This window comes from Mesoplodon densirostris, chromosome 15, assembly GCF_025265405.1.
Source record: "Mesoplodon densirostris isolate mMesDen1 chromosome 15, mMesDen1 primary haplotype, whole genome shotgun sequence".
Taxonomy (NCBI): domain Eukaryota; kingdom Metazoa; phylum Chordata; class Mammalia; order Artiodactyla; family Ziphiidae; genus Mesoplodon; species Mesoplodon densirostris.
Genome location: NC_082675.1, coordinates 22,437,486 through 22,464,869, shown reverse-complemented (window position 1 = coordinate 22,464,869; position 27,384 = coordinate 22,437,486). Strand labels below are relative to the sequence as shown.

The following is a 27,384-nucleotide window of genomic DNA, read 5'->3' as shown; positions in this document are numbered from 1 at the left end:
TCTGGTCCATTCCCAACTACTTGGAATAGTCCTAGGACACACCCATGTCTTGTGAATTGTCTCTACAATCACAGAAAGCTCTCCCTCAAAAAGCCAAGTCTTCTTCTGGCTACACTAACATCTCCATCACTACCCTATCCCAAAGTATCATGATCTAGAAGAATTTCAGCTCAGTAAATATTTAAGTTTTACTGCAGGGCAACAGGGGGATGAGTAAGACACAAGCCCGCTCTGCTGGGAGCTGTGATTTTGTGGGGAAAAGAAATCAAAGAATAAGGTATTGAAGACCAGCTGAGAAGTGAAAAATGGAGTGTTTCAGTCAAAGGAACCCACCAGTAGAACTTGGAAACACTTGATGGGAAGAGCTGGAAGTTTGACCACAGGTGAAAGCGTTGGGAGAGAGTATAGGAGGGTAGGGGGCAAAGGTGGGGGTCAGGAACATGGAGGCGTAGAAACATATTCCCGCAGAAGGGCAATCCAAAACGAAGGACACAGAGGGAAGAAAGCCCAGGACCCACTCAGGAAATAAGGGCGGGAACACACAGGACCCAGGCCCGCATCCCAGGCCACCTCTGTGCTCAGCTCACTAGTGAACAACAGGATGGCACTGAAAAATTTTGATCAAGGGAATGACAAGATCAGAGGTTACTTTGGAAAGATTAATCTGGTGGGGAGGGGAAGAACTGCTGGGAGGAGTGAGACTGTGAGGCAGGGAGATGCTTAGGCAGCACATGGCATGGAGCGGTAAGGTCAGCAAGGAAAAAGCAAGTTCATTTCCTCTGACTTGGCCACCAGCTACCTTGATTTAAATTTTGAAATGGCTTTGCAAGAAAAGCTTGCAACATTCTTTACATGCCATTAGCTGCCTGCTTCCCACCTACTCCAAGACTGAGGCACTTTCTGAAAAGATGCCAAGTCGCCGAGTACCCATTGAAGGTTCCAAAAATCGCATAAAGGTGCTGAACACACAATGTCAAATGCATTTAAGTAAAAGCATACAATAGGTACAAAGAAAAGCATTCTACGTCAAGTGTGGGACAAGCCTTGGCAACCGGGACAACCTGAACAGCAGACGGCCTTCTGGGTAGAATCCAGGGAAGGTGCTCCTAGCTGGGAGGATGAAACAAGATAATACGGGTGAAAGTTCATGGGGGCCCCTAAAGCATGTGGAAGATTTGCTGGAACCTGAGCATCAGAGTGGGATGCCGCTCTAGAAAGACCAGCACCTGGGAACACCAAGACCCGAGTTCTAACCCCAGCTCCTCTAGTGACCAAAGGCTTGAGGAGCCTGCCCACAGCGCCCTCACTATAAAAGGAGAGCAGGGGGCTTCCCTGGTGGCGCAGTGGTTGAGAGTTCGCCTGCCGATGCAGGGGACACGGGTTCGTGCCCCGGTCTGGGAGGATCCCACATGCCGCGGAGCGGCTGGCCCCATGAGCCATGGACGTTGAGCCTGCGCGTCTGGAGCCTGTGCTCCGCAACGGGAGAGTCCACAACAGTGAGAGGCCCACGTATAGCAAAAAAAAAAAAAAAAAAAAAAAAAGGAGAGCAGAGCTACAGCATTCCAGGGTGCCCTCCAGCTCAATGAAGGACTCGCGCAGTCAAAAGAAACCAAGGAGCAAAAAGAGAGACGGGACAAAGATCACAACGAAGGCACAGGTCAAATGGCTCTAGAAAACGAAAGCACCTACATCAAAGTGAAGAGAACCCTCTGGTCACCCTAGGGCCGGTGCAGCCCTCCCTGGTAGGAGAACTTGAGGCTCACATGGTCCGGTGAAGTGTCATAAAGCCACTAATGGCCATCTGATACGCAGATGGCCGAGAAAGGAGAGAACAGAGACCTGCCAAGCGCAACTTAAAAGCTTTCAGCTCCAGAACTTCCAGCGATAGAATGGATGGCAAACATCAATGCCCACAGGGCCGAGGCACTGGCAGACACAGGATCGTTACAGTGTGCACAGTAAGCCGCAGCAATGCAACAGAGGCTTATAAACTGGGGTCTGTGTCCCATCTGAAGAGGGCAGCTGTTATTCCACTGGGGCAGGCTGTCGCCACGTGGGAATGTGGGCCCAACGTTGCCAGATCTTTTCATTTTTCAAGAAGAGCCAAAGCTCCAGATTATTACGTAAAATTTCTAGATATTTTTTAACAGGGATCAAACAAAATAGCAGGAAGCCATTTTCAGCCCATGGGCCTGCTGTTTGGAGGCACCCTGACGGTCTGGTGCTTGGCTCTAATGCATCTCTGCCCACCACAAACTGACGGCCTCACTCTGAATGAGAGGACGGGGAAAGAGGGCAGAAAACATCAAGTGCAGCAGCACCCACCTGGGCCACAATCAGTTGCCACGGGGTGTGCCGACAGCACAGTGGTCCCTCCCGTGAGGTCGCCTCTAGGCCTCTGAGCATGGCCATCTGCCTGGCCAGCCGATGTGTCCCTGCCCAGAACGCTAGGGTAGCAGCTCCTGGATTGTGCTCAGATACGCCTACAAGGGAGGGACCCAGGTACCACGCCAGGTATCTTCCCTTTGATGCAGACATTTGACATAACTCGGATCCTCATGGCAGAGGGAAAAAGCCAGTACTTTACCATTTACTAAGTGATAGGAATATATAGCCTTTCACTTTTATGAAATTGTTTTCTGATGTGGGTTTTTTTTTTTTTAAGAAACAGATACTACCCATTGTGAGTGGGGGTTTGTGGACCTGGTTGGGGAGTGTAAACTAGATCCACTCTTCTGCAAAGCAAACTGACAATACATAACAAGAGCATGAAAAATGTTTATACCTCTCGACCCAGTGGTCCCAATTCTAGAACTTGATTATTTGAAGACAATCAAGAGACAGAGAAAAGATGTTCCTCACAGCATTACTTACAATAAAGAAAAACAAGACACTAAGAATGTTTCAGAGTATTTATTAGTAAGAGGAAAATACTTAAGGTACATGAAGGGTTATAAACACTATGTAATGTTTTTTCCAATTTTCTTAAAAATCCCTCCAAGCTCATAGGAAAAAAAGAAAGGAAATCTATACTAAAACACAAAAGGTTAACAGAGGTACATGTAGGCAGCGGGATTGATTTTCTTTTTCATACTTTTCTGTATTTTCCAAGTATTCTACAATAAATATATATTATTTTTATAATTAAAAAATAGGTTAGATGATTTTTTTTTTTTTTTTTTTTTTTTTTTTTTTTTTTTGCGGTACACGGACCTCTCACTGCTGTGACCTCTCCCGTTGTGGAGCACAGGCTCCGGACGCGCAGGCTCAATGGTCATGGCTCACAGGCCTCGCCGCTCCGCGGCATGTGGGATCCTCCCGGACTGGGGCACGAACCCATGTCCCCTGCATCGGCAGGCGGACTCTCAACCACTGCGCCACCAGGGAAGCCCAGATGATTTTTTCTTTTAAGGAAAATTTTGGCCCTGACAAGAAGTAATGTAAAATGAATCTATTCTAACATTTTTGCCCAAATTGTATCAAAATACACCCAGGTCCTTAAGCAAGAGGGTCAGTGAGCTTTGTCTTCAAGTGACCCAAGTTCAATCCCAGCTCTGTGGCCTTGAGAAGCTTAGTTACACTCTCAGCCCTGGTTTCCTCTGTTAAGTGCAGCTAATTCAACTGCCCAAATATGTATGGGAGAAATCATGAAAATGACATCTGTAAATCACAAACTGTATTGTGGGTGTATATGTTTCTTCTCTAGGCTGTATTCATGGTAAGAATTCAATAAATGTCTGCTGACAAGTTAGGGTACTCAGTTTAAGTAGAAAATCAAGTTTTAATTAAATTCTTACAGCACTGAATGGCTTCCCGTACACACACCTAATCGAGCACCACCCCTACTCTCCTATTTTTAAAATGCAGCAGCTTCTGCACCAGGAGACCAGAAGTCCCCATTTCAACAAAAATTCCCCCATGAAACTTCTAGAATCATCAAAGTCTGTTTTCACCAAATCAGCTCTACACACTGAGTTTCTAAACAACCATAACAGACTGGCTGCTGGGGAAAGAAGGGGGTTAATACCAAGTCTTACAACACATCTTAAGGGTAATAAAAATAAAACGCTCTCCCTTGAACCACAATAGGCCAGCTGACCTCATTCTCTTCACACTATCATGAGTCAACAGAGCCGCTAAAAGTCAGATTTTAAAACATCTCATTCAAGCTGCAAATGGAACAAAGAACCTCTACTCTTTACGGCCTCCCCATCCTGTTTGACAGGTATAAAGGCACGTCTCCACGAAGGGGTTATCAGCTTTAACCTCAAAGGTAGGTCAAAAATGAGTCAGAAAGGGCCAGAAGGCGCAAATCCATGAACTGTGTCATTACAGACGTTTTTCTTCAGAATGGGCTGCCCAGGCCTACATGTAGCACCTGGGCCAGACGTACCCTCAGTATCCCATAGGCATGTTCCACCAGAGTACCTGTGGTTGGCACGCTGTCCACCCCCTCCACTCAGCTGCATGCAGGCAGGGCCAGTGTCTCACCCGTCCCCACCTGCTGCCTCACCCCGCACAGGGTCTGGGGGACAGAAGGCAGCAGTGAATGCCTGTCCACTGCGGAAATGCAGACCTATGGGAAGGTTTAACAGCCAGGAGGATGGCATGAGCGGGGAGAAGCCACAGCTTTAGGTTCTTACAATCTTTTAAATCAAATTTCAAATCACAGGGAGCATGCAGACTGTGTAAAGTAAGAAAGGCGATGGACATAGGATGGGGCCTCTTTGGAGAAAGCCATGCAGGCTCCGAAATGGCTCTAAAAAGCTGGCCACAGGAAGGAGGTGTGTCTCACGTCAGAAATCCCTTTAAATGCCAGAGCGCCATGGCCATTCCAACTTTCCCAAAGCCAAAAAACAACGGACGTGCCACGGAGCGACAGTTGTGTACTCAAGTCACTGGTCCCTCTTCCCAACCTTGGCAGAATGGCTCTTTGTGGAAAAAAACAAGGTAGAGTAAGACTGTGATTAAAAAAAGAAGAAAGAGGGCCTCCCTGGTGGCGCAGTGGTTAAGAGTCCGCCTGCCGATGCAGGGGATACGGGTTCGTGCCCCGGTCTGGGAGGATCCCATATGCCGCGGAGCGGCTGGGCCCGTGAGCCATGGCCGCTGGGCCTGCGCATCCGGAGCCTGTGCTCCGCAACGGGAGAGGCCACAACAGTGAGAGGCCTGCATACCGCAAAAAGAAAAAAGAAAAATAAAAAAAGAAGAAAGAGAGAAAAGGGGAAGGAAGGAAGGAAGGAAGGAAGGGAGAAAGGGAGGGAGGGAGGGAGGGAGGGAGGGAGGGAGGGAAGAGATCTCTAAGAGTAGAGAGTTTTCTCAGTTGAAGTTACAGACTCTTGGTCCATCAGTCTGGATTACTGACTCTAAGTTACACCATCAGCTGCCATAATCTCATCCCAAGCAGAAGAAAGTGCCAATTGAAGCAGTCTTGTAAAAACAGAAATGGCTTAGAATCACACAGACCTGGGTTTGAATCTGATCCCTGCTACCGACCTGCTCAGTGACTTCACCTCTCTGAACTTAGTTTCTTCATCTGAAAACCTGGAGCATCCCATTTACCTCGTCCGTTAAGTGTAAGCACAGCACTGGCCCAAGGCCTGGCATGCAGAAGCATATGATCATTACTACCTATTTTTAAAAGCTCTGACAGAGGAAAACTGAGCGACTCAAAATCTAAATTAAAGGAGAAAAGCAACCACTTAAACCCAATGTGCAGATTTAGAAGGGCTGGCTTTCCCCAATTATACACCTGATCATAAAGCACGCTTCTCTATTGGCTCTCCCTGGCACACTCAGCCGAGGTGCAGCCTAGGATGACATGAAGGCCCAAGCCTGGAAGTCAGGAGACCCAGACAGTTCTCCAGGGACATCTATACCTCACCACGTGGCCCTGGCCCTTCGCTTCTTTAGACCTTGGTCTTCCTATCGAACATATTAAAGGGCTGAGTCTGGTTCTTCAGATTATTAAGATGGATTTAAGTCATTTTTGTCATGAACTGCAAATCCGCATCGTCCAGACGTGGGAAACGCCATCAAGAAGCAAAGTTTTCACATGACATATATTCAGGTTAATGATGATTCTGAATACCAAACCTTTATAGTTATTCCCAGGGACACTAGGGCTTGGCTGTGAACTATTCTCCATGTGTCTGTCCATCCATAACAGCTGTCCACATTAGGGCTTTCTCAGTAATCAGTGTTTTACCACGAAAAGCACGTCTTCAGACCTTTATGTCAGGTACCCTGCCCCTGAACATGTGCATGCACACAGGTCACTTTCATACAACCTGGTATTATAATATCAGTGGGTCCACCAGAACCATTCTTTGCATCTAATCAAGCAAGTTTCTGTAAATAACAACCAAAAAGGAAAGCTAATCCCAGAATGTATAGCCAAAGCAAATGACGTTGTTCTCATCAATTAATCCAAGCCCAATAAGACCCACTGCCTGCCTGGTGTCCACTCTGAATCCATCATTCATTCACTAATAGTGAGTGTCTGATAAGCAGCAGGCACTGGGGACCCAGGGATGAACAAAAGCAAATAGGCCTGTGCCCAGGTCCACAAGGAAGATGTAAGGAGTTGCTCTTAAGGCATTTCAACATCGACGGACATTCCGTTTCATTTTCCAGTGAATTACTGCAAAGGTACAAACGTGCACTTCGCACTCTCACACCCTGCATTGAGCCTCACCTTCTTGCCCTTCACCAGCTAAATACAGAAAATTCTTTTTTTTTTAACTTAAGTATAACTGACCTACAACATTATGTTAGTTCCAGGTACACAACATAGTGTGATTCGATATTAAATGCACAAAATTCTTGGAGTGACCATCTTCTCACTTCTCCCAAGGATGATGCATTTAACTACTATCAGACGCACAGGAGAGAAGTTAATCCATTAGAGACAATGGATGCCTTCAGGACCAAGGGCTCTATCGTGTAGGGAAACCCAGTTGGGAAGAATTATCATTTATCCACACACGTCAGGCTCTGTAAGGGACTGTGAACTCCAGAAGACAACAGCAATACAGTATCTGGTACAGAATAGGGCTTTGGTAGAAATCTATAAAATGAACATGCTCGATGGAGACACATAAACCTGTAGATCTCTCTACAACTCACGCCACTCAAATCCTCAGTGATGCATTACTTGATGACAGGTACTAGGTGAGTGCTTCTCTTTTTCCTCTTGGAGAGGAGGGGCATCACAGAACCCACCAAGGGGAGAAATTATGTATCTTCTCAGGAAAATGAAAGTGCACATACACAGGATTGTGTGTATAATTTCAGGGGTTCACAGGCCCTCTCTGGAAGTCTGTGTCCCTCGGGTTAAGAACCCCTGTGCTAGACTGTTAAAAATTAGACTTGGGGGCTTCCCTGGTGGTGCAGCGGTTGAGAGTCCGCCTGCTGATGCAGGGGACACGGGTTCGTGCCCCGGTCCGGGAGTATCCCACATGCCGCGGAGCGGCTAGGCCCGTGAGCCATGGCCGCTGAGCCTGCGCGTCGGAGCCTGTGCTCCGCAACGGGAGAGGCCACAGCAGTGAGAGGCCCGCGTACCACACACACACACAAAAAATTAGACTTGGAACTTCCCTGGTGGTCCAGTGGTAAAGAATCCACCTTCCAATGCAGGGGACACGGGTTCAATCCCTAGTCGGAGAACTAAGATCCCACATGCCATGGGGCAACTAAGCCTGTGCGCCACAACTACTGAGCCCGTGCATCCTGGAGCCCCTGAGCCACAACTAGAGAGAAACCCGCACCACAGCTAGAGAGAAGCCCACGCACCACAACGAAGAGCCCGCAACGCAATGAAAGATCCCGCATGCCTCAACGAAGATCCCGCAAGCTGCAACTAAGACCCAATGCAGCCAAAAAAAATAAAATTAAATAAATAAAATAAATAATTTTTAAAATTAAAAAAAAATTAGACTTGAATTAATGTCAAGACCTAGTCGGCCAAGTCCTATTTATGTGGCGATAATAGGAAGAAAGGGGCCAGAAAGACCTGGGTTTCAATCCAGGTTTTATCATGCGCTAGATGTGTGAGGTCGAATAAGTCAAATCGCCTTTCTCAGCCTCAATTTCCTCATCTGTGAAATGGGTTAACAACAGTTGTTGATTTCATGTGAAAGTAACAATTAGATGAGCAAACACATGACGTGCTTGGCACAGTGCCCGGTACAAAATAAACGCTCCTAAATGGAAGCCATCACCACCCTCTCTAGTCTCCAGACCCCACACTTACCTCCCACTCCCATCTTCATCTCCATACAGAGCTGTATTAGTAACCCCCAGGGCATCTCAGAGAACAAGACAGAAAATAAGAGCCCCTAAGAATTCACAAGGTCACAAAACACAGCCCTAATGTTTTCCCAAAATCAAATGCTTGGTTTTAACCTATGAAGGCCCTTCTGACAAGACAGTCAGCAGTCCCTTTTTGTGTAAATCCAGGTCAGCTGTCAGCACGCAATTGTTCTATTAGGCCAAGTCAATTTTTAGAGGCAGGCCTGTTAAGTTAACTTAAAATGGAGATGAAAAGAAAGTGTTTGATCAAACGCTAAACTGCAGAAACAAACTGACAGGGAAACAAGGCAGAGGAATTAGTTTCCTAAAATTATTCTCTCTGATACCCTTAGTTAACACTGGCTATTTAAGGACCTCACTCAGCCTTTCTAACCCACCACTCAGCTCTCCTCCCACCCCTCATGGCTTAAGGCACTGGCTTAGTTTTTTGTTTTTTTTTTTTTAATAAATGTATTTATTTTTGGCTGCATTGGCTCTTCGTTGCTGTGAGCAGGCTTTCTCTAGTTGCAGCGAGCGGGGACTACTCTTCCTTGCAGCGCGCGGCTGTCTCATTGCAGTGGCTTCTCTTGTTGTGGAGCACGGGCTCTAGGCGCACGGGCTTCAGTAGTTGTAGCACACAGGCTCAGTAGTTGTGGCTCGCGGGCTCTAGAGTGCAGGTTCAGTAGTTGTGGCGCACGGGCTTAGTTGCTCCGCGGCATGTAGGATCTTCACGAACCAGGGATCAAACCCACGTCCCCTGCATTGGCAGGTGGATTCTTATCCACTGCACCACCAGGGAAGTCCCACTGGCTTAGTTCCTAAATGTTCTCAGTAAGCTCTGCTTTCAAGACCATTCAACACTTAACCCAGGATCCAGAGAGGCCGATTTTAAAGTTACACAAAACCTACCATTCAGATTTCTTCTACAAATGAATTTCTCAAGCATTTCCAAATATCTGACTTCAAGAGGGGAAAAGATGCGTTTCCACTTTGAAACAATCTTCCACCTCTATGCAAATTTTCTTTGTTTGCTTAACCAATCCACATACCGCTAGCCAGTGTTTAATTGGGCCTTTATTTAACATCACTAACCATGTGAGTTGAACAACCAAGTCTGAAAGTTTCAGATAAGGATCTCATTAGTAGCAACAAATTGGTTCAATGATGAAATATGTATCAATATGTCTAAGAACCCTTTAAAGTTCCACACTTCAGAACTATGGGAGAAGTGTAACTACTTCCGCCATCGTTCACACTGTATGCTTGACACTTAAAAGCAAATGGGCTTTAATGCTGCATGAATAAATAAGATAATAAAAGTAATGAATAGCATTTCATAGCAACACATTGTTTTCACAACTTTCACAGATGAAGATGTCAAAAAAATCTCTCTTTTTCCAGAGCACACTGATGACCTTGGGAAAGTTATTTAAGCCTAAAATGCACAAGGAGAGAACCAAGGCTCCTATGACTAATCCCAAGTTCGAATCTCTCTCTCTCTCTCACTCACACAGACACACACACACAGACACACACACACACACACACACACACACACACACACTTCTTAACCAGGCCTTCCCCTACTCCAACTCATGCAGATGAATGAACAGGTACTCTAATTAGGAGTATCTGGGCAAACCAGACTATGATAAGGTATCTACTGTATAAACATACACACACACATACTTCCATTGCATACAATAGGGAGGGAAAAAGATCAGTGATACAAACCAATTTCCTATCTTAGAATTCTTAAAGGAGAGAGTCTCCCAAAACGGTTCTTTTCTCCCCTAAAGCAAGAACAACAGGACTGCGGAATCCCACGGGAAATAACAAAAGCAATCTTATAAGTGCTACTATTTAGGTTTCGTTAAAGGAAAATGAACTCTGCTCTGAAGACCATAAAATATTAAATAGCAAATTATGCAGAGTTTTTTCAAGATAGTAAATAGAAGGAGGCTTGAAAAGTTCAACAAGGGCACTTAGAAAATCTGATTAATCTGAAGCTGAACACCAATTTGTTTCTTGTACATTCTCATTTCTCACACAAAATGTGACATTCCTTCTCAGCAGTCCTAAAACATCAGCTTTCCTTACAAAAACCTTCCTCAGGGCTGACGGGTCACACCAGTTCCTTCACGCAAGCGTATTCGGAGAAATAATAAAAGCATGCCAGCCTCTGTACACACACAGCCCTAGAAGCCACGCTGAGCTCATTCTGTGCACACGGAGAGGTTCGGCAAGTAGGCCTCACAATAAAGTTATCAAAGATATAGAGTGAGAACACCAAGAAATGACTATTCAGACAGCTCAGATAAACTCACCAGCATTACTGCAGTTATAAGGGAATTAAGGACACCTATTAGTGACTGCTTAACAGGTAAACTTATTAAATACCATTTAAGTCATTTTTCTTTACTTAGCAATTGTTGACCTTTTTTTTGGCGAGGCTAATGGACTACAAAGGAGTTAGATAAGCACTTCAAAAAGTTTTAAAAGAGAATAGATTCCTTCTGCCAAATTCACACATTATCTCTCCACTCACAAGGATAAAATAGTTACAAATGGTGTGTTTAAACTGCTAATTTTGTATTAAATGGCGAACCCCAGATTATCTCCAAAGCATAGCACTATTCATAACGGATAGCTCGCCAGACAAAGTACCAGGGAGAAAGAGTACAAGTTAAAAAACACTGCAGATAAAAATCGCAAACTTCAAAAGTCTCCTTCAAAAAGTGAAGTGCCACGTTAAAACATCTTTTCTCTTTGAAGGCTGTAAATCAAACATTTTCTGTAGGCATCAGGCCACAGTGAAAGCCTCAAAGAGAAACAAGGAGTCACGAGTAAGCTTTAAGATTCAAACTGTGCTTGAAGGTTGCGAATGAAATGTGTAGGAATCTTCAGCAGACCATGGTCTCTAAATCTTATAAAGACCGTAATTATAACATTATCAAAAAAAAGTCCAAAATCCTTTAACATATATGTAGTCACAGAACTCAAACAACATGTGTTTTCCCTTCTATTCATCCTGCAGAAGTTTAAGATAGGGATGTAAGGACACACCTCTAAGGGCCAAGCTGCAGGGCTCCCTGTCCTAACCATGCAGGACTTTTGAGTCTGCACCAGGAGAGGGGAAAGGAAAGGCTGCCTGCAGTTATTCCACTCGGTCCCCCTCTCTTCATTCATAACTCATCCAAGAGTGAAGTGCAGAAGGCCCAAAGCTTAGAGCCCTGCAGCCAACCCTTCTCCCCCAAAAGGTTCAAAGACAAGCCAACCGTTTCAAATCACCCCCATCCCAGGCACGCATATTAACCGCAGTAAGTGCGCTGGCTGTCTACTAACAAGTTGATAAAATCATAGCCCCGAAGCAGGAAAGCATCTACCCAGTTCACCATCTGCAGAGGCTTGGGCTCAGAGTTCCTCCTCGAAAGAGCGGGGTCAGCTTAAAGCTAGCTCTCCCTAGCCTTTGGAATGCACACCTCTTTCATCTGGAGCAAGGTGGAGGCCCTGTCAGTGAGCGACCCCGTCTCCCGATTTGCAGGCCCTCTGCAGAAGTCCTTGGCCGAGAAGCGGGCAGGCTGCCTCCCTCCCACACTCTGTAATCTGAAGCACGCAGCGAGGGCTGCCTGCTTCGTCCACTCCAGGGCACCCGCGATCCCCACTCCTCGGCGGGCTCCCGCTGCTCTCCTGCCGCTGCTTGTCCAGAGCCCCACAGGAGGGTCAGCGCCCAGGTGAGGTTGGCGGCAGGTTCCAGGGGAGAACCTGATATTGTGCAGCCCCTTAGACAAGGCTGGCTACTCCCCAAAAGAACATGCACGGGTGGTAAGGACAGCCTGCGACCTGGAACAAGCCACCCCATCCTTCATCACTTATCTTTCCGAAGTTGGCATTCAACAGGTAGTTCCCGGGACTTCCACCTGAGGCAAACCGAAAGCCCCAACGGCCCGAGGCGGCTGCCCCAACGTGGGTGCCCGGACCCTGGGTCCCCCTCCCGCTCCCCGGACCCACAGGAGGCCGAGCCCCCACGTGCGCTCGCCCCCCGCGGCGGCGCCCTGGAGGCCGAGTCCCGCCCGCCAGCCAGGGAGGGATGCCGCTGGCCTCCTCGCCGCCCCTCCCGCCCGCCCGCCAGCCCGCGGCGGGGTCGGCGGGCGCAGCCCCCGGAGCCATCTTGTGGCGGCGGCGGCGCGGGGCCCGGGCGGCGGGCAGCTACCTGCACAATCTCGCCCTCCGCGCTGAGCGTGGCCCCGGCCCGCGAGAAGCGGCCCGTGAGGCCGGTGGTGTAGGTGGTGTAGTCGCCGCTCGGGCTCGACTCGAACAGCACCACCTCCACGAACGCCGTCTCCTTGGCCCGCGCCGCGCCGGGCCCCGCGGCCGCCAGCAACAGCCCGAGCAGCAGCGGCAGCGGCGGCGGCGGCGGCAGGCGGCGGCCGCGGGGGCAGCGGGGGCGGCGGCGGAGGCGGCGGCGGCGGCGGCCCGGGGCCCCTGGGCGCCCGCCCGAGCGCGGCCTCATGGTCCTGCGGCGGGAGGGCGCGGAGGGCGGGCGCGGCCGGGCATAGTCGCGGGCCGGCGGAGGACCGAGCGCGGGCGGACGCCTCACAGCCCCATCGCGGCGACGGCAGCGGCGGCGGCTTTGTGGGTCGCAGGCTCTGCTCAGCTCCCCCGGGCGTCGCGCCGCGGCCCTTTCATCTGCTCCACGTGAGGGGTTATCCCCGCCCCGGCAACGTCGTGACCCGCTCTCCCCTCCCTCTCAGCGCTCGACCGCCTCTGCAGCCGGGGGGAGAGGGAAGGCGGGGCGGGCGCGCCTGCGGCGGGGGCGGGGCCGGATGGCCAGGCACGCCCCCGTGTTAGCCCCGCCCCTCATCCCAGCCCCGCCTCTCGCCCGCCGTCTGCGCTCCTCCCCTTGCTGTCGCACCTCCCACCGTCTCGCTCCGCCCCCTCATCCTCGCTCCGCCCCCACACTCTAGCTCCACCCCTTGGGTCGAGCTCCGCCCCCACCGCGCTCCGCCCTCCGCGGCAGACATTTCTCCTCGCGGTTGCTGAAGTTCGGCGGGAATGGGGACCGCATTCTGCTCTGGGCCGATGTGCGTCCTCTATGGAGACCCCACGCCTCCTGCTCCCATGCAAGATTTAGATTCTTGTCCTTCCCGGCTCCCCCTCCCCAATCTGCAGTTCCTGGGAGCGGAGCCACCGCACCTGGTCCTCCACCCCCACCCCCACCCCCAGGATCGAACGGGAACGACTCCGGCGGTCTGGGGAGGTGTGCCGCTGGGCCATGACGGGGCGTGTCCGGTTCTTACACTGGTGTCGCTTAGACAGTTACTCTCAACTGTGTGTGTAGGAGGGGGGCGGGGGTGAGAAAGCCATTAAGTCATTTGGACTCTGATGGAAATAATCTGTCTGCAGCCCCAGAGGCTGTAACTGAAACATCCCCCTCGATAGAAGTTCTGAAACTTTGATTGTCTCCTGTGCAGGAGTCCAGAGGATTCCAACACCATCGCACTTTATGCGCAGAGGATAGATGCTAAATTATCATACCAAAGACACGTGCTCCAGAGCCCAGGGGTTCCCAGTCACCCAAAAGATAAACTTTGAATTCTCTTTGGAATATGCCTTTTCCTTCCTCATCTATTCCTCTCTGAGAATCGAACCTTCTTTCAAAATCCAGATTCAATTCCCATTTCCTCCGTGGAGTCTTCCCTGTATGACCAGAATGACTTTGTTCAGATATTTGCAAATAGTTGGTTAGGATGATCTGCTTCTACTTGCTACCACACCCAAAATATTAAAAAGAAAACTCATTGCAAATTGTCTTGGGTAAACAACTTACCAAGGTTTACAATTTAAAGTAGAAAAAATGTGGAATAGAAAATACACTTGAAAAAAACCCACAGGTCTGTGTTGCCGCATTTGGACCACCCAGAGCTACTGCTCAGGAGGGAGGCACCTGGAAAAGCAGGGTTTTGAGTATCGTGGCTTTTTAGTTTCTCCAGAGCCAAGCCTAACCAGTGCTGACTGGACTGGGCAACATCAGTCCTGACAATGGGCTCCCTCTACATGGCACAGTCCAGTCCTTAACAGGGAGGTCCATCACTACAGCCCATCCGTGACATTCCGCAATATTTAAAATTCAAGGTCACCATCAACTGATGAATGGATAAACAAAATGTGGTATATCCATACAATGGCATGTTATTCTTCAAGGAATGAAGTACTGATGCATGCTACAACATGGATGAACCTTGAAAACATGCTGAGTGAAAGAAGCCAGTCACAAAGGACCACATAGTACATGATTCCATTTATATGAAATGTCCAAAATAGGCAAATCTACAGAGACAGAAAGTAGATTAGTGGTTGCCAGGGACGGGGGGGAGGCAGGAATGGGTAGTGACTGCTAATGGGTTTCTTCTGGGGGTGATGAAAATGTTCCAGAATTAGATAACAGTGATGGTTGCACAACTCTGTAAATACACTAAAAACTATTGAATTGTACACTTTAAAAGGATGAGTTTAATGGTATGAGCATCTCAGTACAGTTGTTCAACAAGTACAAAGTCATTAGTGGTCTTTTTCATGCAAATATACACATAACACACAAGATACTGTGTAAGGATATTCTGTGTTCTTTGAAGTCTTAGCTCAAATCTCACACCCTCAGCAAAAACAGCAGTATGCCCCCTGTCCCCCCAATCCCAACCTCCATTGGCCTGCTCATCCCCCCATCCCGTAGCATTTATCACCTCCTAACATACTAAATAACTTGCTTATTTATTTTTGTCTCTCCTCCATGCCCCATAAACACACATGCTGGAGAACAAACTCTATAATGGCAAGGATCTTGTCTTGTTCACTGACTTAGGCTGAGGCTGCCTGGCCCAGAGTCCACACTCAATATAAATATTTGTTGCATGAATTAATGACTAAATGAATGAGTGATAAGCTCATTGTTGTGTAACCCTCTCGTTTTGCAGGCATTTGGGGCAGCTTGTTAACAGCTGTTTAGGAGCACTGGGCTTCATGGAACCAAAATAAACTCTGAACATGGAGAAGAGCAACAGTCTTTCCCTCAGGGACTGTGATGAAAACTCAGTCAAGCGTCAAAAAAGAAACCGGTTTCGATTTTTTTTAATCTGCTTAAAGAAAGGTACAGTTAATAAGACACAGGTCATCAACACAGAGGTAATATTATTCATCTCAGCAGTGTAAAGCTGTTTAGAAATGGAGGTGTTTGCTGAGTAACGAAATGTCACCAAAATCTGCTGGGCAGTAAGGGAAGATAGAAGATAACTTCAAATAAGAGGGAAGACACGTAGGCCAGGAGCAAGGGCTGGCTCAGCAAGCTGGATCAAGTGATAGGAGTGAAGAGAAGCAATGCACATTCACTATCCTTCAAGGCACATCCCTAATCATCCTGAGTATAACTTACCTTGTTCCTTTCTCTACTTATCAGACACAGCTCAGATGAAAATAACGGAGAACAGGTGCATCAGCATCAGTTAAAGCTGCCAGCCAGACCTTGAACACATCTCACTGACTTAGGCCAGAAACCACACAAAGCTTCAGGAAATTTTCTGCCATCAAATTTCTATTTACATGACCAAATAGCGAAGTTTGGGGATTTCAGATCCATAAAACATATGCTTTAGTACCTAAAGAGACTGTATCTGTTATAGAGAACAGACTTGTGGTTGCCGGGCGGGAGGTGGGGAGGGGAGGGAAGGAATGGGAGTTTGGGATTAGCAGAGGCAAACTATTATATATGGGATGGATAAACAACAAGGTCCTACTGTATAGCACAGAGAACTATATTCAATATCCTGTGACAAACCATAATAGAAAAGAATATGAGGGCTTCCCTGGTGGCGCAGTGGTTGAGAGTCCGCCTGCAGATGCCGGGGACACGGGTTCGTGCCCCGGTCCGGGAAGATCCCACATGCTGCGGAGCGGCTAGGCCCGTGAGCCATGGCCGCTGGGCCTGCGTGTCCGGAGCCTGTGCTCCGCAACGGGAGAGGCCACAACAGTGAGAGGCCCGCGTACCGCCAAAAAAAAAAAAAAAAAAAAAAAAAAAAAGAAAAGAATATGAAAAACAATATATATATGTATATATTACTGAGTCACTTTGCTGTACAGAAGAAATTAACACAACATTGTAAATCAACTATGCTTCAATAAAATCTTTAAAAAAGAGAGAGAGACTGTGTCTGCTTAAATCAAAACAGACATGGATATTCATAGCAGTATTGTCTCCCCTCTCCCTAACCCCAAGCCTTGGCGTGCGGGATCTTAGTTCAACAACCAGGGACCAGGGATCAAACCCACGTCCCCTGCAGTGGAAGAGTGGAAGCACAGAGTCTTAACCACTGGACCACCAGGGTCTTAACCACTGGACCACCAGGGAAGTCCCACAGCCATATTGCTTTTAATAATAAAAGACAGGAAACAGTCTAAATGCTTATCAATAGGGGATTAGTTAAATAAATTCTTTTATGATACATCCATTTATTATATCATGGAACACATATTAAATAGTCATTAAAAAGAATGAAGAAGCATTCTACGAACTTTCATAGAATGATCTCCAATATATATTGCCCAGTGAAGAAGATGTGCATATGGTATTCTACAATGGAGGGGGGTGGTGAGGAGGCAACAGATACGTGAGGTATGAACTTGCAAACATGAACAATGTGTGGAAGAAGCTATAAGAAATGAATAAATGGTTGCCTCTGGAGGCATCTGGGTGACTGGGAGGCAGGGAAAGGAAGGAGATGTACTCTTCCCTGTATACCCTTTGAACGTATAGAATTTGTTCCCTGCACATATATTACCTATTTAAAGGTAATAAAATAAAATAGAGCAACCAACCCGCTAAGTCAACAGATAACATTCATTTTCCATATGCAAACATATTCATTCAATAAACCTTATTTAAAAAAATTTTTTTGAAAGTCTTTACTGAATTTGTTAAAATATTACTTCTGTTTTATGTTTTGGCTTTTGGCCACAAGGCATATGGGATCTTAACTCCCTGACCAGGGATTGAATCTGTACCTCCTGCATTGGAAGGCAAAGTCTTAACCACTGGACCACCAGGGAAGTCCCCTCAAAAAACTATATTGAACACCTTCTACGTGCCACTGGAATATGAAATGGGATTGGCCTACAGTTATGGAAGGTGTTAGCATTAGTGGAATCTAGGTAATGGGAACATGAGACCTCTCTGCACTATTTTTGCAACTTCTTCTTCTAGTTATTTACAAGTAAAAATTAAAATTTTAATAATGGATTGGCCACGGGACTTCCCTGGCGGTCCAGTGATTAAGCCTTCACCTTCCAATGCAGGGGGTGCAGGTTCGATCCCTGGTCAGGGAGATAAGATCCCACATGCGTCGTGGACAAAAAACCAAAACATAAAACAGAAGCAATATTTTAACAAATTCAATAAAACTTAAAAAATGGTCCACATAAAAAAAAGTCTTAAAAAAATCAATTGGCAAGTCCCCGTATTCAAGTGGCTTCCTTCCTTTTTCTTTCCTTCCTTTCTTCTCTCCTTCCATCCTTCTGCAAACATTGATGTCTCTATGGGGCAGTTAGAGAAGTCATAAAAGATTACACTAAAGTCTACTTTATTTTACAAAGTAATTTTAAGAGTTTGAATCTCATCTTGTTTCTTTAAGGTGATTCAAATTTAAGACATGCTAGCATTCTTCCACAGTATTTATATCTATTTCTGGAAACTTTAATTTATTGTATTTAAAGATCATATAATTCTCTTGAAAGGTACAATAGATGTTACACGGACAAGTAGCGGCAGTTCTTTCAAAACTCTTAGAAGTGTCTCTTCCGCCTTTGAAGTATACCATCAATCTATGTCTACTTTGAGCCTTGAGGCAGAAGGCCAATCTGGGCCCGATTCATCAGTGGTTTAAACCCTGCTTCAACCTGTCCCTGATTTGCAATGGCCACCCAACCAGGAGTCACAAACTCAAACAATGCTCCAGGGGCCAGGCAGGGAATGTGACTGAGTGAGGTGGGCCAGGTGTAAGCAAAAATAACCAGCAAGTAAGGAGGTAAATGGCAAAGGGGCCTCAGGCAGGAACACCCTTGGGAGTGGTGGCCTGGGAACGCATGGCCGGTCCAGAGGGCCACTCCTGAGCATCACTGCTCTGGGGAACGTGGGCCCAGGTTCACAGATCTTCCGAGTTGTTCAAAACAAGCAAAATTCCAAATGTATTTGTAGTGTCTCCTGGTTTTAAAATGTTTACAATAGATTTAAAATATTTATATTGCTGTGTGGGGCCAAATAAACACACCTACAGGTCCAAAAAGCAACATATTTTGCACTCAAAAGACACAGACGAGTGACAAAGCAGATGCTGATTGGACCAGGTCATGAAACTGTTGCTTCTAGGCTGCTAAGTTAGAAGAAGAGGAAGAAACCCCAATATCTGAGAAGTATAAATGCTGCACTATATAAAGGAGATAGCTGTATGTGTGGGCTGCACCTCTGACCACAGGAGGAACCTATCTTCAGGATGCAATATTTAATTGAGGTGGAAATGTAATCACATACCACTTGACAAAGAAAGGCTGATAGCAGATAAGGGGGTCATTGGAGCTTTGAAAGATAGATGAGTCAGGTGGCTTTAACACTGATTATACCTCTATTTGAAGGTAAAAAGGGATTGAGTGAAAACACTAGAAGAAAGTAAAGGCCAATCACTTGTTTTTCTCCAACTGTATAGGACAAGGTGGCTTAGAACAGAGGTGAGAGAGAGAAGAGGGATTGGGGTGAGAATGCAGAAATGTATTCCCCATTCACCCTGGCTGGAAAGCCCCATCAGCTTGCAGAGAAGTGGTAATGAACAGGAATTGTTGACTCAGCACCTCTTCCTGTGGGTACCCACCTCTTCCTGGCCCATACTATCTCTCTGGGGCTGTCAAACACAGGACTCAGCTCCCCAGCTTAGGTGGGCATGTGGCCCAGAATGGCCAGAGTACTCCACTCCTCTAGCTACAGTGATTGGTTCAGAGGTAGGCATGTGACCAAAGCAGGGGCAACCAGAGTCTTCCCTAAAATTTGATCTTTTTGGAAACTGAGGGAGAGAAGGTCTGTCTTCCCCCATGGGATCCCAAACCCTAAGGATTATGTAAATTTAAGGTATTTGTGGCCATTTTCCCCAACCACAGAGAAGATGCTGCTACTGTAGGAGAAGAAAGAGAAACAGAGGCAAGCTGAGATGAGACAAACAAGAATAAGAAGGGTACTGGCTGCATCCTTTGATCCCCTGGATCCATCCCTATGACAAAAGACTCATAGGATTTCCCTGGTGGTCCAGTGGGTAAGACTCCTCGCTCCCAATGCACGGGGCCTGGGTTCAATCCTTGGTCAGGGAACTAGATCCCACATGCATGCCGCAACTAAGAGTCCACATGCTGCAACTAAAAAAAAACGATCCCACGTACTGCAACTAAGACCTGGTGCAGCCAAAATAAATAAATAAATATTTTTAAAAAAAGACTCATGACAAATACAACAGTAAAAAAGGTGCCTAGGGCTTCCCTGGTGGCACAGTGGTTGAGGGTCCGCCTGCCGATGCAGGGGACGTGGGTTCGTGCCCCGGTCCGGGAAGATCCCACATGCCGCGGAGCGGCTGGGCCCGTGAGCCATGGCCGCTGAGCCTGCGTGTCCAGAGCCTGTGCTCCGCAACGGGAGAGGCCACAACAGTGAGAGGCCCGCGTACCGCAAAAAAAAAAAAAAAAAAAAAGGTGCCTAGTTCAATGATAGTTGCAGCAGCAGCAATAGGAAGTAAACACACACACACACACACATACCCATAAAACCAAAGAAACTCTGAGATTGAGGTAGATTGAGAAACCCACATTTTGCTAAAAGCAATTGAGTCAATCAGTTTCATCTTGAGATTTCTAGTATCTATCACCCCCCCCAAATTTTTGCAAGTCGAGAAAAATGAAAGAAAGAATTCCAAAACAAAAGATCTAAAATAAAGAAGTATTCAATATATTAACTGAGTGGATGAATGAATGAATGAGTACATACTCAGACTAGAGTTCCTTGTCATTTCAATTTGAGAAAACTTGGAGGAAATAGCTCACTACATAGAAAACAACAAAACTGTAATCTCCAAAATGTGACATGGAATTCAGAGAGGCCTCCCATTTTACTGCTCAAAGGCACCTTAGAAATCATATAAGTGTTGTTTGTTTGACAGATAAGAAAACCAAGACCTAGAACCCACAACAAGCTAATAATGGACACAAATTATAGAGTACAGCTTTCCCCAGCCTTCGACATCTCCTCATTTATGTACAAGTGCTGTCTGGCAACAATTAAACACTGGGCACAGAAGTGCTGTGGAAGAGAGAAATCCCACACTTCTGCTTTATTTGTTGGGATGTTTGGGGCACTGGCTTGCAGCAGTGTCACCTTCTCCCGCCCTGGTCAGCTGGAGTCTTGAGGCTCTTGGAAGCCACAGCCTTCAGGCCCCAAGGAGCTGACAGTCCTTTCCCAAGAACAGCTTTATGAGTGGCCTTACTTCTGCCTTTCATACTCTTTCTTGTCTCTGGGCATCTTTCCTGTTTTCATCTTAGATAGAAGGAAGAAGAGAAAAATCAAGAAACAGCAACCTGAAATGAATCTCTCATTATTGAATGAGAAAGAGGTTTAAAAGATGCCAAAGAATTGGACTTCCCTGGTAGTCCAGTGGTTAAGACTCCATGCTCCCAACGCAGGGGGCCCAGGTTTGATCCCTGGTCAGGGAACTAGATTCCGCACGCCACAAATAAGACCCGGTGTAGCCAAATAAATAAATAAATATATTTTTTTAAAAAGATGCCAAAGAATTGATGATGCAGAGTGGGAACTGGGGCAACCCCTTTAGGAGACAGTCTGGCAAAATCTATCAGAATTTAAAATTCATTTGCCCTTTGGATCAATCAAGCCCACTAGTGTAAACTTATTCTACAGATTCCCTTACACTTGCTGTAAAGATTTATTTATAAGGATGTTCACTGTAGCACTGTTCATAGAAGCCAAAGAGTGCAAACAACCTGTGTTCACCAATAGAGCGCAAGTTATGGACAAATGATAAGATAGCCAAGATTTGCTTCAAAATAATGCACTGGGGGAGGGAGCAGGGATGGGGTACAGATGAAACAAGATTGGCCAGATGATGATAATTACTGAAGCAGGGTGTTGGATACATGGAACTCCCTTTTGCTGTTCTCTTGTATATGTTTGAAATTTTCCATGATAAAAATTTTTAAGTATTTAAATTATGATATGTCCATTAACAGAATATTTTGTAACAGTTAAAAATTATATAGGATGTGCTATATGCACTGATACAGCAAGAGTTCCAAGACATATTGTTACATACAAAATACAGTGTGCATTATAACATACACAGTATTTTCCCAATTTATTTTTCTCTCTGGTCCTCAGGTATATAGAATTAAATTAGCCTTGGCACACACATTATTGGACACATTATTGGTCCATATATGGCCCACTTTTATTTAGTTAGCTAATTAGTTTTAATAATAGAATACCACCCATGATCCCACTGAATTTCATTTTGGATGAAATGAAAACTAGGACCTTGAAGATAACCTATAGGCTATTGTATAATGTGACATGAATTATGTTAAGAGAAGCATTACTCACAAGAGCAAAAACTTGTGAGATAGACCAAATGCACATCAACATAAGAACGAAATGAATAAACTCTGACATATCTATGCAATGAAATATTATACCAGTCAAAACAAGTAAACTTCAACGACTTAGAACAATATGGATGAATATTAGCAATATAATATTAAGTGAAAAAAAGATCCGCAAAGATTATATTCATTGTGATATCCTCTTATAAAGTTAAAAGTAACTAATTTGGGAAAAAACTCAGCATTATATATAAATGCAATTAAAGTATATAAAAGGAAAGCCAGGGATTCAAGATGAATAACTCAATGGGGGAAGGCAGGGTCATGAGATGGAGGTATCTTACGGTTAGATATTCCATTTCTGTAAAACAAACAAACATATATGTATATATACATTTTTTTTCCTGGAATGTACAGAAGAAACTTATTCAGAATTGTTTGAATAAAGGAAAAAATTGTAAGTCTGGGATGGGAGAGAGGCTAAACATAATCCTTTCTCTTATAACAGAAATCCAACTCAAACAGGCTTAAGCAAAAAAAAGCGGGGGGGGGGTGGCGGGTGGATTTAATGATTCACATAACCTCAAGGTCCGGAGATAATTTTGGTTTCAGACACAGCTGGGTTTAGGGGCTCAAAGGATGTTATCAAGCACCTTCTTTCTCCAGCTCTCAGCTCTGCTTTCTTCTATGACGTCATTTTTCTCGGTTTCTACTCAGCAACGCCTGTCTTCCAGGCTCACATCATCCACGTTGCCAACACTCCCAGGGAAGGCAGAGCTTCTTTACTCTCGTTTCCACCCGGTCATAACTTGACTATCATTGGCCAGAGCTGGTTTACGTACACCTCAGTGAACCAATCACTATGGCCAGGGGGATGGACAATGCTGATTGACTAGGCCTGGCTCAAGGCGCTCTTTGGAGCTGGAGAAGAGGGTCAGTCCTTTCCAGCCACAGGGACTGAGATTGACAGATGACTGGAGGGGGAATGGATGCTGCGCAGGCAAAACCCATAAAAGCAAAACTAGATGCCATAGTCACCTCCTCCTTCCCCGGCTCCCTACCCCTGCATGGACAGGTGTTCCTCCCCTGTTCTCCTGGCACCTTAAGCAGATCCCTTTTAGAGTTTCGATCACATTGACAACATTCCTCCATTTGTGTGTCTGTTTCCTCCTACTGGACCATTTAATTCCTTGAGGACAACGACTATGCCTTTCACTTAGGCGGTAATTCCTGCCAAAATGCCTTACATACAGTTGGCACATTATAAATATTTGCTAAATGAATGAATGGCTCTTCAGTCTACGCCAAAATAAAGTCCTGACATTCAAACCATCCCTCCTGCCTCTTCTGCGCCTTCCACAGCCTATAGGTCAGCAACCACCTCTAAGCCTTCATCCTGCTACTCCCTTGACCTGATTGCCCTCCCTCCACACCCAAAGGGTTCACAATGGAGGGATCTGGAAAGGTTGGCCAACCAGTTTTCTGACCACAAGACCTTGCAGTTGAAATTTCTGTAATAGAAACCTTTTGACTATCTGCTCAACTTCTCATCTCCACTTTTCTTTCTTTTTTTATAAAGTATTATTACTATTTTAAATTATTTATCTATTTATTTGGCTGCTTCGGGTCTTAGTTGTGGCAGGCAGGATGCTTGCTGCAGCATGCAGGTTCTTCATTACAGCGCACGGGCTTCTCTCTAGTTGTGGCGCAGGCTCCAGAGCCCGCGGGCTCAGTAGTTGTGGCACGCAGGCTTAATTGACCCACGGCACGTGGGATCTTAGTTCCCCGACCAGGGATTGAACCCACGTCCTCCGCATTGGAAGGCAGACCACCAGGGAAATCCCTCATCTCCACTTTTCTTAAAGCTAATCCACACTCACTTGAGACTGTTTGAACAAAAGCACCCTCCCTTGCGATAGCTAGTTCTCTGACTGAAGAAGTCAGGACCAGGTGCTAGTGAGTTGATGGGCAGTGTTGGAGCCGGGAGGGCTGGGGAGGCTGTTTCCTTCCATGTGAGATGATAAGAGCAACTCCTGTTTGTTGAGCATTTATTATGTGCCAGGCTTTGTGCCAAGGGCTTTGCACATGTTATCACCTTTGATCCCTCCATGGGAAGCACAACAACCCCATTTAGTGCTGGGGAAGTGGCATGCGTGCCTGAGGTTGCAGAGGTAATAAATGGTGAGGCTAGGATTGGACCCAGCTCTGATGCTATCACCCTTGCTCTTAACCCAAAAATAGAGGGAGGAATAAAATTAATGTTCAGTTAGAAGTAGAGTTGGGAGACTATGTAATCCCAGAAAAAGAGAGAGAAGGGGACAGTGGCCTCCTGGCCTCCTGATGGCTTTGCTGGTCCTGGCCCCTATCTTTTAAGAGGCCCAGCTATGCTTGCTGCCCTTAACGTCCTAAACACACCCTGAACCTTAATTCATTCCCCTTTTTGCTAAAGCCAGCTCTGTTGTTTTCCCCACCACTGATAAGCTGTGTGACCAGGCCAAGTTCTCTCCCTCTCTGGGCTTGGTTTTCCTGGTCTGTGAAATGTGGGCAGTCCTCACCCTACCTCAGAGGGTTGGCATGAGGATTAGATGAGATCATGATGGGTCGTGGAGGGCACGGTGATGGCATACCCATGGTGGCACGTGGATACCCGCGATGGCTGCGAGCTCTGGTACCCCCAGCTCTGAGCTGAGGGCAGATTTTGACTGTCCATGCCTCTGTCCGCACAGCACCTGCACTGTGACTCCTTTGTAGAGAAGTTGCTCAGAAAATGCTCCCACCAGCCTGTGGGAACCTTGAGTGGCAGCCTCTCCTGAGAAGTGGGACTTCTTAACGTCCAGGCGGCTCTCACGTCCTCATGCTGGTGTGGCCTACGCTCCTGTTTCTTCAGTGAGTTAATGATTTACCTCCAGTGTTTAATTATGTTTAAACAGACATGACCCTGTTGGTGCCCAAGGCTCTATCTCCACCAAAGTGGCCCAGGGATCAAAGAAGCTCAAAGACACAGCGAGCCTCCCACTGCCCCGTCCTGGAATTGTCCTTTAGTCTGCAAGCATCCACCTCTGCACTGCTGCCCCCTGGACCTTACCTATTCTGCCGTTAGCTGCGCTCTGGTTAGCCCTTAGCCTGTCTTTGAGACTCGTCTGCCGCTCTCTGGCCCACTGTCCACTCCCTCACTGCCCCATGCTCCCTGTGCCTCCCTGGGGTCCCTCCTGCCTCTCTCCTCTGTAGGTGAGGTATCTCAAGGGGTCTGGAGTGGATTCATTCATTTCACTGGGGACACTGGGAGCCAAGTGTCCTTCCATTGTGGTCCTGTCACTCACATCCTCTCCCTGGCCGCTGTGCCCTCTTCCTAGAAGTGAGGGAGTGGACTTCCTCCTGGCTGGGAGTTTGGACAGGCTGCATCCTGCTGCCCACCTCATCTTCTCCAGCCCTCCAGCCTGGGCTCCCCATCCATCAGGCCCCCCCACTCCAGCTACCCACCCGTATGAGTCTTCTAGGGCTGCCAGAACAGATTCCCACAAACTTGGGGGCTTACCACAGCAGAAATATAGTCTCTCACAGTTCTGGAGGCCAGAAGTCTGAAATCAAGGCGTCCCCAGGACTATGCTCCCTCCAGAGACTCTCGGGAGAGGATCCTTCCTTGGCTCTCCCAGCTTCTGGTGGCTGCCTGAGTTCCTGGGCTTGTGGCTGCTTCACTCCAACTCTGCCTCCATCTTTACACAGCCTTCTTCTTCTCCCTGTGTGGCTTTTTGTCTTCTGTCTCTTATGAGGACACTTGGCATTGGATTTAGGGTCTACTAGGTAATCCAGGATGATCTCATCTTGAGATCTTTAACATTATTACTTTTGCAAAGACACTTTTTCCAAAGAAGATCATAGTTACGGATTCTGGGTGGATGTATCTTTTGCGGCGGGGGGGCACCATTCAACCCACCACAACTAATATTAACTGAGACCAGAAGAATATGGACATGCTAGGTAATGAGAACAAAACCAGTGAGGGCCCGAGGTAATAGAGAGCCTGGTCCATGTGGCTGGAGCACAGAATGGTGAGAGGTGAGGAGGGAACTTTGCGGGGGGAGTATGTGCAAGACCTTGCAGACTGAAGCAAAGAAACTGGGGCCTTTCCTCATGGCATGGAGAACCACAGAAGGGTTTTAAGTAGGGGAATGACATTAGCCAATTGTCATTGATTATTGAACATCTGGTGAACAGACAACTTGTTATCCAAATAGAAAAATGAGGGGAGGGAATCCCTGCATCACAACATCCCCAAAAATCAATTCCAAGAAGATTAAATTGCTCAACTTAAAAAGCAAGACTTCAAAAGGCGAAAATTGTTTTGACTCTGGAGTAGGAAAATATATCTTAAACAAGTCACACCATAAAGGAAAAGAGAGACAAATTAAACTTTAAATCTTCTCTTCAACAAAAGACATCATTAAAAAGGGAAAACACAAACCACAGATGGGAAGACTTTTGCAATATGTAATCAACAAAATATAGGTATCAGGAAGATCTAAAGAGCATCTATGAACAAATAGGATAAAGATAAGCATCCAATAGAAAAGTGGGCACAACACAACCAGGCAAGCCACAGAAGAGGCAATGTGAACGGCCAATACGTGTGTGAAGAAACTCACTGATGAAAAGGGAAGTGCAAATTAAAACCATGGTGAGATCCATTTCACGGCCATCAGTTGGCAGAAGTTAAAAAGGCTGACAATAACAAGTGTTGGTAATGATGTGGAACCACAGAAACTCACACTGCTGGGAGCATGTAAGTTGGCATGGTGGGTTTGGAGAGTAATTTCATAGTATCTGGTAAAGCAAAAGATGTGTGCCCCAAACCACCTCTCACTCACACGCCTACATGCATATATCTGCAAAAAGTCGTGCTCATGCACACAAGGAGGTGAGTCAAAATGTTCAGAGAGCATTGTTTGTAATAGCAAAAAATTGGGGAGAAAATGTCTATTAACAGAAGAATGGATAGATGTGGTTCATTCACCATGAAACAGCATAGAGCAGGGGAAGTGAATGGACTAAGCTACATGCCTCAACTTGGTTGTTTCATAAATGCTAAATAAAAAGGTGAAGACACACTGCATGATTTCACTTAAATAAGCTGTACAAACAAGCAAAACAATACTACTTTTTGGTAGGGCATACATATCGATGTAATATAGTTATAAAGAAATACATGGGAATAATAGACATCAGGCTTGGGATAGGGTTCACGTGGGGGAGAAGTGAATGGGAAGGGATGCAGAGGGAATCCTGCAGCTTGGAGAATGTTTTATTTCTTGAGCCATGTGGTGGAAATACAGGTGTTTATTGTATCATCCTTTATATATTTTGGCACATCAAATACTACATACTTTTAAAAGAGGGGATACCAAAGAA

At 46.3% G+C, this 27,384-nt stretch overlaps 1 protein-coding gene across 1 annotated transcript in view; it reads right to left on the bottom strand.

The window, feature by feature from the left end:
- Nucleotides 1-12,802, bottom strand: part of ZNRF3 (zinc and ring finger 3) — a 148,797-nt gene extending 135,995 nt beyond the window's left edge. The window contains exon 1 of the mRNA XM_060119556.1: nucleotides 12,503-12,802. Within this exon, the coding sequence (XP_059975539.1) occupies nucleotides 12,503-12,802 (300 nt within the window). The remainder of the gene's footprint in view (nucleotides 1-12,502) is intronic.
- Nucleotides 12,803-27,384: the final 14,582 nt, after the last annotated feature.